This window comes from Phyllopteryx taeniolatus, chromosome 1, assembly GCF_024500385.1.
Source record: "Phyllopteryx taeniolatus isolate TA_2022b chromosome 1, UOR_Ptae_1.2, whole genome shotgun sequence".
NCBI classification, from domain to species: Eukaryota; Metazoa; Chordata; class Actinopteri; order Syngnathiformes; family Syngnathidae; genus Phyllopteryx; species Phyllopteryx taeniolatus.
The window spans coordinates 10,122,266-10,136,910 of NC_084502.1; the positions used below are offsets into that span (position 1 = coordinate 10,122,266).

At 44.0% G+C, this 14,645-nt stretch overlaps 1 protein-coding gene across 2 annotated transcripts in view; it reads left to right on the plus strand.

The window, feature by feature from the left end:
- Positions 1 to 14,057, plus strand: part of LOC133476255 (interleukin-17 receptor E) — a 17,494-nt gene extending 3,437 nt beyond the window's left edge. Inside the window, exons 4-17 of one of the 2 annotated variants that reach the window (XM_061769397.1) lie at positions 1,008 to 1,096; positions 1,183 to 1,275; positions 1,358 to 1,460; positions 2,157 to 2,308; positions 2,381 to 2,449; positions 6,861 to 6,927; positions 7,027 to 7,208; positions 7,324 to 7,371; positions 8,600 to 8,645; positions 9,166 to 9,317; positions 10,150 to 10,215; positions 10,292 to 10,343; positions 10,448 to 10,555; positions 12,208 to 14,057. In XM_061769397.1, coding sequence (XP_061625381.1) covers positions 1,008 to 1,096; positions 1,183 to 1,275; positions 1,358 to 1,460; positions 2,157 to 2,308; positions 2,381 to 2,449; positions 6,861 to 6,927; positions 7,027 to 7,208; positions 7,324 to 7,371; positions 8,600 to 8,645; positions 9,166 to 9,317; positions 10,150 to 10,215; positions 10,292 to 10,343; positions 10,448 to 10,555; positions 12,208 to 12,956 — 1,976 coding nt within the window. In that variant the 3' untranslated portion in view covers positions 12,957 to 14,057. The remainder of the gene's footprint in view (positions 1 to 1,007; positions 1,097 to 1,182; positions 1,276 to 1,357; positions 1,461 to 2,156; positions 2,309 to 2,380; positions 2,450 to 6,860; positions 6,928 to 7,026; positions 7,209 to 7,323; positions 7,372 to 8,599; positions 8,646 to 9,165; positions 9,318 to 10,149; positions 10,216 to 10,291; positions 10,344 to 10,447; positions 10,556 to 12,207) is intronic. The other variant, XM_061769405.1, reaches the window with a different exon arrangement.
- The last annotated feature ends 588 nt before the right edge of the window (positions 14,058 to 14,645 follow it).

Below are 14,645 nucleotides of genomic sequence, written 5' to 3' on the forward strand. Positions count from 1 at the left end.
GATGGCCTGATTTCAAGCCTCTCGGCAAAAAAACGTCTGGAACTCAGGAATGCGTGAATTATTTTAATTCATATTTCCCATGTTTACTGAGGCACCATAGAGACAATATTAAATCCCCAAATAACTAGAACAAGTTGGTTTGGCAAAATACGGGACCTTTAAGCTGAAGAAAATGGATGAATGGACGCACTCAAGTAGGCTTCTGTGGAAGCGAACGACACTACCTCTGCATTCTTTGGTTTTGGTTGACCTTTGCAGATTGTTGATGCAACAGTCGAGTAAGAACAAGTTGGACCACTTTGTCTGCTCTCGCTCTCAGCCTACGAGTGGCTGGCCATCGTCAACTTTGTACTAGAGCAGAGGTCCTCGAGCACTCAACACAAGTAGTACCACTTAGAAAAAAAATAATAAACATATTTGAGATTATTGTTAAGCCACTGTAACATGCAGTTTTGACAACACTGCACAATTGAATACATGGAAAAAAAACTTGAGTGAGTTCATTCGCTTCCAATCGAATGTGAAAATTTTAGTTCGATATTCTGTTTTTCATTAGAATTTGCGAATTGATTCGAATGGTGAATACATTCTCCCTCGCCCTATTAAATTCAACTGAATTGTACTCAAGCGCCGATTCTTTTGTGTACCACAAGAGAGAGCCCATAACAGAATCACTGTACTAGATATCACCAATGTTGTTTGCTTTTATACAAGAATGACACTGGACAATTTAGTGCAATTTGTGAGATGATTTGAGAGAGAGGAATGTCACATTGTAAAGAATGTTTAGTGAAAAAAATCGGGTGTGGGGGGGGGGGGGGGGGGGGGGGGGAATCATGAATACATATTGAATATATTTAATGTAGTAAAAAGAGCACTTCCTGTTAAAAAGGCACTGTAGTATCCAATTGTATGTCGCAGTATTCAGTTGTATTTATGACTGCTACTACTGTTTAACATTATTTTAGTCATTCCTGTCAGATGATATTGAAATGTCATTATTCCAGACTTGAGTCAGGCCCCGACCATTGAAATCACATCATTGAGAAAAGAGATTGTCCGGCCTGTCATAAAATACAAGAGAACAAAGAACAAGGTTTGTGCTGTTCTCCCCCCCCCCCCCCCCCCCCCCCCATCTTCTGTATGATCGTCATCATCATCGGCTCACTTTTGTCTCTGTAGTGGCACGCCAAGAAGAATCGAGGGGAAATCCGAGTGTGGTGTCATGAGCGCTCCCAACTGCATCAGCCACATAGCAATAACACTTTGACCTCAGTAATATTCTGCCTTGTGTTTGAGATTCTTTTCGACATGTTGGTATTTAGTGCTCTCATTTATGGCGCCCGTTTTCTTCCAGTGGGAGCTGATTTGTGATTGTGCGGAGGCCGAGGTGCAGCTTCCTGTCACCGTGTCCTACAGCGCCGCTTCAATCCGCTGCAGCGTCAATTACACAATACCAGGTAGCGTGTGCGTCACTGCCTCTCCAACAAACACACTAAGGCTCGGACTTGGCGTCTAAATCCCCATTCGCTATTCGCATTGACAGTAACAAATGACTAGTGAATCACAATCGAATCATTACTCCTTGTACTATTTCGAAATAAAGACGTCATTATCCAACAGAATAAAAATCCAGTTTGACTATTTGAAAGCTATCTATAGTCCCCTGGTTACGTCCTGGTCTCACGTTTTTTGGGGTCACAACACAAAAAAGAAAAAGAAAAAATTTCTCGGTCACCTATTTTTAGATTAATCTCTTATCAGCCATCTGATTAAAAAAGAAAAAAAAAAAAGTGCCTGCCAATATGTGTCAAAATGCCGAATATTTGTTCCGATAACTGGCCGGGCCGAATAACGGTCCATCGCTAGTTCTGATTTTAATTTGACATCTGTGCAGCACATTTTTCTGCAAATCAACATTAGTTAGTTAATACTGTAGGTCCACAGAAACAAATGATGTTTAGATGCATTGGTGTCAAACATAACTTCCTTGTGGAAGAGAATCATTTACTGTTCTCGCTCAGTAAATGATTCAGGGACTATGTGGGAACTTGAGGATAAAAATATTTTACACAATGTCCCTTTCACTCATTGTCATGCGTCTGGACTCTTAATTTTCTTTTCTTGAATATCTTCAATCTTGTGTGTGACTTTAGATCCTGTGCCCAAATTCTCTTTGTCTGTGAATCGTGCATCCAAATCCGTCACCATTACTGTGGAATCTGAGAATATAGTCAGTGCAAGGTGGTGCTACAAGCAGAGTGCACACTACTGCGTACAAGGGTCGCCCCATTCCAACATAACCACTGTAAGAGTCACTAGCACATGCGGATAAACCTTTGAGCACCAAAATGTCAACATTTTGTATTATTATATTTAGATTGATCCAGCTCAGTCCCGCTCAGCTCTTCTCAGCATCCCGTACCTGCTGCCATGTGTCTGCATACAAGTATGTTCATGTCCAATTTATTATCATGTCGTTGCTCTAAGGTGCTGTTTCCCAACCGTTAATTGAGCCAAGGCACACCTACAAACAAAAATGGAACAAAAAGTATGAAAACGGAAATAATGATGATCTCGTCTCAATTTACTCTCAGATTGACCTTGCTCAGTGTGAAATGTGGGCCTGTTTGGTTGAACAATTTGCTATTGCAGTGCAGCCCCTCTGTTCACGGGGGATAGGGATCGGGCCCGACAGCGAAAAGCAAAAATTCACGGACATTAAAATAGCATTTTTTAAAATTTATTTATTTTATTTTTTTTAAATGTTTTTAATTAATTTTTTTTTTTTACCCCACAAAATTATCGAGTAAAAAGCGATAAACAGCCAGCAAGTGTTTTTGGGATTGGTTCCCCCCAATAAAAGAAAAAAAAGAGAAATGGGGAAAAAACTGGCATTGGGGGAGAGAACAAAAAAATTCTGTGAATAGGTGAATCGAATCACAAGTATGCAGGGATTCAGCGTATTCTGTTGTATGAACGGCAACAGGCAAGTCACAGTTTCATTGTACCCTCTAGTACATAAATGTCAAACTCAGGACCGGGGGCCAAATTTGGCCCACAATTTAATTATATTTGGCCTCCAAGACCATATCAAATGTGTATTGGAGCTGGCCCGCCAGTATATAGCACATGCGCCACTAATATTACAAATCAGAGTGCTTTGCTAGTGTGTTGGCCCATCAGTCTAGACCGGCGAGCGCCCCTTCCCTTTCTGTTGCCATCGTTAGCAGCTATGCTACCAGTCGCCTCAAGCAAATTTACACTTCCCCTTCCCAAAAACAGCCAAACAAAAGATGGAAAATGGTTAACCTCCAAGACCGGTGGGAGGCAGATTATCTGTTCACTAAAGTAAAAGAAAGACCTGTTTGTCGTGTGCGGAGCAACGTCGCCGTAACAAAGAATATATCATCATTCAAATAGTTTTTTTTAATGCCCTTTATCAACTCCTAGGCAGGGACTGTTAATAGTTCGAAGTTTGGATTTTTATTGAAGGACATTCTTATTTTTTGGGGTTGTTTTGTTGTTGGTCTTTGAAAAAAGATTTACATCAAAAATAAAGGTACCGTAATTTCTCGTGTATAATGTGCACCCATGTATAATACGCACCCCCAAAGTTGACCTCAAAATTCTGGAAAGCCCTTCTACCCATGTATAATGCATTGTTACAATGCATGATTTTGTTTCTACCCATATGATCAAAACATGAAGTATTATCTGTATTTTGTTAGTTTTTTTTCAAATAATTATTCTGAAGTTAAGCACTTTATTTGAACACGTAATCCTTTTTTTAATTTACTTGCTCTTATTTTGAAATTCACAGCCCTACTTTTATTTAGTAAATTAGAAAACACACAGTTGTGCTCATGTTTGGTTACCCAGGCAAAATTTGTAAGATGGGTACAATTCTTTAAAGAAAACATGACGGACCAGGCGAAATACATACAATTTTATTTTAATGGGGTTCAAATTAAACGGTCAAGCATTTCAGAAAAGCATTATCATTAAACAAAACATAACCATAAAGAAATTAATGATGGTTGTTGTTCAGTCATCAGTCATATTTAAAAAAAAAAAAAAAAAAAAAAAAAAAATCATAATATATATATATTTCATAAATTCTGCCAGGGTATGTAAATTTATCAGCACAACTGTACATATATACAGTCATACGTACCCCTGTCATATTGGAATGAAAGTGTAGGCTACACTTTTTTTATAACCACGAGGTGGCGGTGGCATATTGGAATGAAAGTGTACAGCTTTTTCATAACCACTAGATGGCGGCATACATTTATAAAATGTGAAAGTTTCCCCCCCCCCCCCCCCCATTTGACAATTTTTGGGGCGGGGGAAATGCGCATTATACACGAGGAGATACGGTAGTTGGAGATAGATAAATAGAAGATGGAGAGACAGATGAATTCATGTTATCTATTTAAATACAAAACAACAAACAAATACCAATGATGTCTTTATTGCAAATTTGATTTTCTCGTGTTTGTAATATTAAGGTTTATTCCAGATTCAGTGTTTAAGCAAATTTTAAGTTTGTTGTCAAATGATAAACCTTAATCCTACATTTCTGCAGAGAAGGAAAACATGAACATTGTAGTGATTTTTCATTAAATATTGAGTTTGGCCCGCGACGTTGTCCCAATTTTTTCTTTTGCCCCCCCCCCCCCCCCCCCCCCCCCCCCCCTGTGAATTTTAGTTTGACACCCCTGCTCTAGTGTAAAGTGTCAAACTCAAGGCCTGGGCGCCAAATCCGACCGGCCATATAATTTGACATATGGCACTGTCCCCGATGTCCACGCGATATTGCAGAGGCATGTCGACCAGGACAGCCCCACAACATCCAGAGCCTTTAGGAACTCCGGGCGAATCTCATCCACCCCTGGGGCCTTACCACCGAGGAGCTTTTTAACCACCTCGGTGACCTCAACCCCAGAGATAGGAGAGCCCGTCTCAGAGACCCCAGACTCTGCTTTCTCATGGGAAGGCGTGTCGGTGGCATTGGGGAGGTCTTCAATGTATTCTCCCCACCGACTCACAACGTCCCGAGTCGAGGTCAGCAGCGCCCCATCCCCACTATACACAGTGTTGATGGTGCACTGCTTCCCCCTCCTGAGACGTCGGATGGTGGACCAGAATTTCCTCAAAGCCGTCCGGAAGTCTTTCTCCATAGCCTCACCAAACTCCTCCCATGCCCGAGTTTTTGCTTCAGTGACCACCAAAGCTGCATTCCGCTTGGCCAGCCAGTACCCATCAGTTGCCTCAGGAGTCCCACGGCCAAAAAAGCCTGATAGGACTCCTTCTTCAGTTTGACGGCATCCCTCACCGTTGGTGTCCTCCAACGGGTTTGGGGATTGCCGCCACGACAGGCACAGACCACCTTACGGCCACAGCTCCAGTCGGCCGCCTCAGCAATGGAGGCACGGAACACGGTCCACTCGGACTCGATGTCCCCCGCCTCCCCTGGAATGTGAGCAAAGTTCTATCGGAGGTGGGAGTTAAAACTCCTTCTGACGGGGGATTCTGCCAGACAATATGTTTGAGCCTGCCAGGTCAGACCGGCATCTTCCCCCACCATCGTAGTCAACTCACCACCAGGTGGTGATCAGTTGACAGGTCCGCCCCTCTCTTCACTCGAGTGTCCAAGACATGCGGCCGCAAGTCCGATGACACGACCACAAAGTCGATCATCGAACTGCGACCTAGGGTGTCCTGGTGCCAAGTGCACGTGTGGACACCCTTATGCTTGAACATGGTGTTTGTTATGGACAATCCGTGATGACCACAGAAGTCCAATAACAGAACACCGCTCAGGTTTTGATCGGGGGGGCCATTCCTCCCAATCACGCCCTTCCAGGTCTCACTGTCATTGCCCACGTGAGCATTGAAGTCCTCGAGCAGAACGATGGGGTCCCCAGCGGGAGCGCTCTCCAGCACCCCCTCCAAGATCTCCAAAAAGGGTGGGCACTCTGAACTGCTGTTTAGTGCATAGGCACAAACAACAGTCAGGACCCGTCTCCCCACCCGAAGGCAGAGGGAGGCTACCCTCTAGTCCACCGGGGTGAACCCCAATGTACATGCGCCAAGCCGGGGGGCAATAAGTATACCCACACCTGCTCGGCGCCTCTCACCGTGGGCAACTCCAGAGTGGAAGAGAGTCCAACCCCTCTCAATAGGACTGGTACCAGAGCCCAAGCTGTATGTGAAGGCAAGCCCGACTATATCTAGTCGGAACTTCTCAACCTTGCACACCAGCTCGGGCTCCTTCCCTGCCAGAGAGGTGACATTCCACGTCCCTAGAGCCAGTTTCTGTAGCTGGGGATCGGATAGCCACGGTCCCCGCCTTCGGCCACCGCCCAGCTCACACTGCACCTGACCCCTATGGCCCCTCCCACAGGTGGTGAGTTCATGGGAAGAGGGACCCACGTTACCCTTTCGGGCTGTGCCCGGCAGGGCCCAATGGGTGCAGGCCCGGCCACCGGGCGCTCGCCTTCGAGCCCCACCTCCAGGCCTGGCTCCAGAGGGGGGGCCCCGGTGACCCACGTCTGGGCAAGGGAAAACTTCTTCCTGAATTTTTCATCTTCATAGATGTTTTTGGAGCTGTGCTTTGTCTGGTCCCTCACCGAGGTCCTGTTAGCCATGGGTGACCCTGCCAGGGGTATAAAGCCCCAGACAACTTAGCTCCTAGGATCATTGGGACATACAAACCCTTCCGCCATGATAAGGTGACAGCTTAAGGAGGGGGATTTCTGGACAAATTAAGTAAAATTGGATTATTTGTCGTTTCACCGCTGATGACCTCTCTTGGCACCCTGGTTGGCTCTAAGCTTTTGTCTTGTTGCCAGGTTTACTACACCCACACAGACACCCTCCGAAAAACAGTATGCCCTTTCCAAACTATTCCTCTGCAAGGTGAGTGCACTTGAGAATTGATGAGTCATTCAGAGATATTTACGCATTGTTTTGGGTGGGGGCAAAGTCATGTAAACGTGCATGAATTTGTGTCAGCAGACATGGAAGATGTGTGGCTCTCCTCTGAGGTCACTTTGTATGAGTCCAGTTTGATTTGGAGCGCCGAGTGTCCCGCCCGAGGGCTCCTGATCTTTGCTTCCCTCTGCTGGAGGCATCACGAACACCTCTGCACCCCGCTGCTCAACTCCACCCTGGAGGGGCAGGAAGAAGGGCCAACCCTGGTACTTGTGACATAGCTATCTATTTTAGTGGTGCTATTTTTCATGATTATGCATTCATTAATAGTCAACTCATGAAGGCTGACGTGACCCCCGCCCCCCTCCCCCTCTCTTCCAGATTTATAACACCTCTGTTGTAGACAAACACCCTCAGATGTGCGTGAAGGTGAGAATGCAACAGAAGTGTTTGAAGAAATTACCATCAGCAAGTAGAATTGTGGTCTTAAAGTGGAATCCGCTAATTAATCTCAAGTGTAGAGGTGCAATAATTAATCGACTAATCGACAACTGGTCGATTACCAAAATAATCGACAACTGTTTTGACAATTGATTAATCGTTTAGAGACCTTGTTGAACTGTACAAATCCTCTGATTTTAGCCTCTCAGCAGTAAATATTCTTTTATTTCTGTAGTCGTCCATGAAAGCAGACTGCTTATCTGTGTTTAAAAAGACTTTTGCAAACATCTGCTTTTACTTTGGGAAAACAATGATCAAGATTTTTACGGACCAAACAGTAACTGAATCATAATCAACTCTGTGCATTTTCTGCACTGTCAATTTGAAATAATGTCCCGTTTTTGAATAACGTAATGGAAATATATATATATATATATTTTACATCGGATGATATGATTAATTCTGCAATTGGCTGGCGACCAGTTTAGGTTGTACCCCGCCTCCCGCCCAAAGACAGCTGGGATAGGCTCCAGCAGCCCGCGACCCTAGTGAGGATAAGCGGTAAAGGAAATGGATGGATGGATGGATATAATTAATGAAAAAAATGATTTACAGATTAAATAATTATGAAAATGATCATTAGTTGCATCCCTTCTCAAATGCAAACCTTACATACTAGTGGGGTCAAATTTGACTCCCTCCTATAAGATTGTTATTGTTATGACGACTATGGTTGCAATATATACAGCAATCATTTGGAAATGAATGCATTTTGTCAAAAAACGTAGATATTGTTTGGATAAAATTTGAACCCGTTTTGACATTTGACAGAGATAAAGATACCCAAAAAGTCAGTTTGCAACCTGTCATCTGATGACTTTTCCTAAAGTGACCCAAAATACACAAAAGTATTTAAATATTAATTAATTAAGCCTGTCTCCCCACACGTTCTTTGCTTAATAGACAGCAATAAGTGGTGTCACAAATGATGCAGAGAGAATTTCTTAGGATCAATAGTACATTCTTTCTTGAGAAAAATAACTCATTTAAGGATTCATCTTGGTGCAATAACAAAATGAAGTTGGTGGTGATGGTACGTCATATTTCAAAACCAAGCAGCAGTGTGTAAATTACAAAGACTTGACTGCAAAATAAAATGTTTCTTATGATAATGATTTGTTTCCTGTTTTTGCTTCACATTATTTGTCCGGTGCAGTTTTCCCTGCAAGGCAGCCACAACATCTCTTGCCCCTTCCAGGCTGGTGAGTTCAATACTTTTGTGTTTGTGTAAACTATTGTTAAACAAACATTCACACCTAAGGACAATTTGGAGTCCTTAGTGTCATTCTTTCACAAAATACACAAAAATGAAAATGTTTTGAAATGTAATTTCCTACAGGTTTTACAAAGTTTGTGTACACGAATCTGCTAAAATGATTTTTACATTTACCAATGTGTGTGTGTTAAATCATATAATATGGCGTCTACGGTGGGAATCTTAAAACTTTGAAACTATACATGTATTTTAATGTTAATCATCAATTGTTTTTATGTCAGACAAGCTATTAATACATTTTGCAGTTCATATTTTGATATGGACAATTACTATGAGGAGTCAAATTAACCCGGAACTTGTGTGCATGAAAATGAACAGTATGGAAGTGTTAAGACTGGTGAGAACCTCGAATAATTCAGCGTCCAATTGACTCAGCAAGCAAGTATTGAGGCGCACGGAGGCGGTTTATAATTACGGCACATGACGTGAACCCTCTTGCTTTGCAGATATGTCGTCATGGCACGTTTATCTGGAGGCACTCCCGCGCATCCTGTCGGTGTATCTCAACTCTTCCGTCCCGGCCACGTTCTCAGCTCAGCTGTGCGTGCTGACCGACAGCGAATGTGCATCCAGAGGGCCCGTCTTCTCCCTCACGGCGGTGAGTGCTGAACGTCAGACGTGGACGGCTTTCATTAGTGTCCAAACCTACCTATCGTGTAGGTAAAGATACATTTATTCCTTGCCCGATTGGCGGGATGGGTTTACATTGGGGGATGTTGTCAATCTTTGTCAACTGTGAAGCCCTTTGAGACTCTTTTCTGATAGGGGCTATACAAATAAACTTGACATGCATATATGCGCGGTGGAACACTTCTGTTTTTGTGATTAATCTGTCCCAAAAAGTGTAAAACCGAACCGTATGAAAACTGAAGCAATATTTCCCAAAGGAAATAATCTCATTCTAATTAATCTATTCCAGACACCCACAAATATGAACAAACGACAATATAAATGACTAATGAAATGGATAAAAGAACATGAAACATCACCTTTTACCTTGATTGAAGACTCCTTATGGCATATTAAAAGACAACAAGGAGGCCATAGTGAGTAGGAGAGGTTACTGTTTGGAAGAGAAACCTCGCCGTTTTCGTACTTCGCTAACAAATTCTTTCTTGAATTCTATGGTGTTTCCTGTCTTCTGTATCAAAGGGCCAACGGGCACTTGGAACTTTCTTTGGCCCCACGGTAGCTTATTGAACAGCAGCACTCAATAAATAAGAAAACTTTGCTTTAAATAAACACGCGAGGTGACACTTGGCAAAAAAAAAATATTCTCAATAAAGTTGTACATGCGCATGAGACGCTCGATTCCAGGAAATGAGCGGCCGGGTCACGCTGGCGAATGAGTTTTCTACGGACTGTTTTCTACTTCATTGACGTGCAGCGCAAAGTAAAGCAAATGCTGATTTGAGTTGAATGTTCCTCAGGAAGCAGCGTCTGCAAGCAAAATAAGAGTGCCTCTCGACTCCATTACAGAGAGACCGTGTGTCCAGGTAACGTTCAACAAGTGCTGATCGTTCCTTCAGAATTCTGTTTTGCTTTCTCTTCTCATTCGTTGAACTTGTGTAGGTGTGGCAGTCACATCCTGCCCTTAATGGACGAAGAATTCTGTGTCCACGCTGTGAGTGTCCTCAAGATTCTAATTCCGATCAACGAATAGATTTGTCCAGCCATGCACGATTTCTGCTGGCAAAGTGCACTAGCGTTGTCTTCTTGTTTCTGCAGACGCTCGCAACAGATGGAGTATGCAAGTGGTGGCAGCTTTGATTCTTCTCACCATATTTGCATTTTTGTCCATTTTTGTCCACTCTCTCACAAAAAAGGGAGCTACAGGTCAGTTGCATCATTTAATCATTTTTCAAAATTGTTTTATTTTGGCGGCACAGTGAGCGACTGGTTAGAGCGTCTGCCTCACAGTTCTGAGGACCCGGGTTCAATCCCCGGCCCCGCCAGTGTGGAGTTTGCAAGTTCTCCCCGTGCCTGCGTGGGTTTTCTCCGGGCACTCCGGTTTCCTCCCACATCCCCAAAACAACTCTAAATTGCCCGTAGGTGTGAATGTGAGTGCGAATGGTTGTTCGTTTACATGTGCCCTGCGATTGGCTGGCAACCAGTTCCGGGTGTACCCCGCCTCCTGATAGCTGGGATAGGCTCCAGCACTCCCGCGACCCTTGTGAGGATAAGTGTCTCAGATAATGGATGGATGGATGGATTAGCATTCGCTTGTTCTTTCCCTTTCGACTTGTCCCATTAGGGGTCGCCACAGCGTCTCATCCTTTTCCATGTCAGCCCATCTCCTGCATCTTCCTCTCTAACACCAACTGCCCTCATGTCGTCCCTCACTACATCCATAAACCTTCCTCTTGCTCTCTTTCCTGGCAGCTCCATCCTCATCGTTCTTCTACATATATATATATATATATATATATATATATACACACACACACACACATACTCACTATCGCTCCGCTGGACATGTCCAAAGCATCGAAGTCTGCTCTCGCTAACTTTTGTCTCTAACCTTGGCCGTCCCTCCAATGAGCTCATTTCTAATTTTATCCAACCTGGTCATTCTGAGAGCGAACCTCAACATCTTCATTTCCACCACCTCCAGCTCTGCTTCCTGTTGTCTCTTCAGTGCCACTGTCTCTAACCCGTACATCATGGCTGGCCTCACCACTGTTTTATAAACTTTGCCCTTTATCCTCGCAGAGACGCTTCTGTCACATAACACACCTGACACCTTCCTCCACCCGTTCCAACCTGCTTGGACTCGTTTCTTCACTTCTTACCACACTCACCATTGCTCTGGACGGTTGACCCCAAGTATTTAAAGTCCTCCACCCTCACTATCTCTTCTCCCTGTAGCCTCACTCTTCCCCCTCCACCCCTCTCTTTCATGCACATTCTGTCTTTCTTCGGTCTTACTTCATTCCTCTCCTTTCCAGTGCATGCCTCCACTTTTCTAACTGTTCCTCCACCTGCTCCCTGCTTTCACTGCAGATCACAAGGTCATCTGCAAACAACATGGTCCATGGAGAGTCCAGTCTAACCTTATGTCAGCCTATTCATCACCACTGCAAACGGGAAGGGGCTCAGGGCTGGTCCCTGACGCAGTCTCACCTCCAACTTAAATTCCTATGAATGGAGCTGTCATTGCCAACAACTTCTCAAATATTCACACTCTCACTTCTCACACGTTTTCTCTCTCCCTTTAGTCCAATTATATAGCTACAGCGACCAAGGCAATTCACTTCTTCTTTGACAATCGCATCATGTTATTTGTGGTCCAATTAAAAACATAAATGTGGCGCCTCAAAACATTATTTCTTGATAAGAGCACCACGGGTTTCAGTTTTCCTATTGCAACGAGTCACCGGGTGTGCTAGGGTCAGTCGCCGACTGGAATTGTACAGTTCTGGTGTGTTGCAGCCCTAATTTTTAATCAGAAAGCAGCACTTATTTTCTCTTTCTTTTCCCATCTGTAGATTGTCTGTACATCCAGAAGCCGGTGTTGCTAGTGTGCTCGTCGGAGCAGTCGCCGCACATTTCTGCTGCGTGCGCCCTGGCTTCTCTGCTTCGGGGGGATCTGAGTGCCACGGTCCACGTGGCCCTGTGCGCACCGAGCTCCCAGAAGCAGGCGGGCGTCGGGACCGGTGTGGCCGATCTGGGCCCACTTCCCTGGCTGTACGGCCAGTGGGAGGCTGTGCGGAAGGCGCAAGGAAAAGTGTTAATCGTCTGGAGTCCCGAAGCCAAGAGCACGTACGGGAAGTGGAGGCAGCGTACGCGTCGCGGCAAAGATGAGACTGAAGACGATTTCAAACACAACGCTGGACGCTGGGGAAAGCTTAAGAAAGATGTGGAGGACAAAAAGCAAGTGATACAGAACAAGCCTTCTGCCGTCATAGAACCTGTGTTCGTAGCTGCTCTGGCCTGCCTGGAAGGGGCGCTGCTTGAGCATAAAGGCGGAGGAGTTGCCTTTGTCTACTTCCAAGGCCTCGGCCACAGCAGGGACATCCCCAAAGCCTTTCGAAACGTCCCTCGCTACTGCATTCCTCAGGACTTCAGCGGCCTCATCCGGGAGCTTGGCGGCCTGAGGAGAACAAAAAAGACATTTTGGTGGCACTGTTGGCCCAGACTCATTTCGAAGGTGGTGTCAATGTGGCTGGCACGGCAGTTGGCCCGCAGATTGCAGAGACTGCTGCCTCCTGTGCAAAGGAGAAAAGGCCAAAGGTGATGGGTCACAACAGTCCAAAAATCCCGTCGGCTAAGATGCAAAGGCTTGTGTTTTTTTCTGGCAGCTAATAAGGAACCACCGGGAAAGCAAGGCTGTCACACAATGGACAGCGGAGAAGGAACTGTGAATCAGAATCTCTCTTTTTGTGACTCTTGGTGCGAATGTTGAGGCCCCAGAGCTCTCGGTTACAGCGCATCACCGTTTCATTCCAGGCTGGTTTGTGTAAATGCGCATGAAGCAAGACAATGAAAATGACATTTTATACTGCAACTGGCAGATTTTAATGACTAATGACATCTGTTTCTAATGCTGAGGTGTTGTCGCTATCCAATCAAAACCACCTATCTCTTCAGGTTAAGACTCGCTTTTCTACATGCACCTATCTCAAAGAGAAACGGCAGTCTTTTGATAACAAAAATGAGAGAAGAAGATGGTGGTGAGGCCTGAGCTAACGTTGGAAGTCTTAGCTTAGTTGAAAAGGAAGGATGGCTCATCATGTTAACATTGACGGCTATTGAATTCAAATATCCATGTTAACATGGAGGACTGGCAGTGAATGAGTTATCCATCCATCCATTTTCTTTACCGCTTATCCTCACTCGGGTCGCGGGCTGCTGGAGCCTATCCCAGCTATCTTCGGGCAAGAGGCGGGGTACACCCTGAACCGGTCCCCAGCCCATCGCAGGGCACATAGAAACAAACAACCTTTCGCACTCACATTCACACCTACGGGCAATTTAGAGTCGTCAATCAACCTACCACGCATGTTTTTGGGATGTAAAAGGAAACCGGAGTGCCCGGAGAAAAGCCTCACGCAGGCGCGCGGAGAACATGCAAACTCCACACAGGCTGGGCCGGGATTTGAACCACGGTCCCCAGAACTGCTAGGCAAATGTGGTAACCAGTCGGCCGGCGTGAATGAGTTAAAAAAGTGTACGTTTATTTGTATTTTACAACAGAATTATGATATTCAATTGCCACTGTCTCTAAGCTTTCAGATGAGTCTAATTGCTTGCTGTAAAAATACCTTTGAAAACATCCACTGTTTTTTCAGTTCCCCTGACATTGGAGTCAATAAAAAGTATTAGTATGTGTTGCTAATGCTGTGATTTTACTTTTTGTCTATAGAGGTAAATTAAATATTTAAGAAACGTAAACCTTTTGGGGAATATCTGGCATTGCTGTCCTAACCAGAATAACTTTTGTCATTGTTTTCAGTTCAGGTCACACTTAGTCACATGCGTTCGGCCACCCAGAAGTATCCATTAACTGAACTTTGCTTTTAAAAAAGTAAATAAATAAAAAAATAAAATATATATATATACACATGAACTGCCACAAAAGCATCTAAAATAATTAGTTCGCCAACGTCATTATTTTAGCTGGGCACCAATTTATTGAAAAAGTCAACACATTAACAAAAGGTGCCATAAATGTTTTTTTTGTTGTTTTTGCTATATTTTTTAGTCTTTAACAATACAACAAATGCGATAACAAAATATATGGAGTGTAATACATATTGTGTAAACAACAAATTAAAAAATAGATTTAAAAAAAAAAAGAAAAATCCCAGCAGTCACAAATAGAACTTTCAAATAAGTTTATTGGAATATAAATTTAAAGATGTCTTTTTTTTTAAGCAGATCTTGACATACATGTATATAGTTCCATTTCTTTCATAACCAAAAA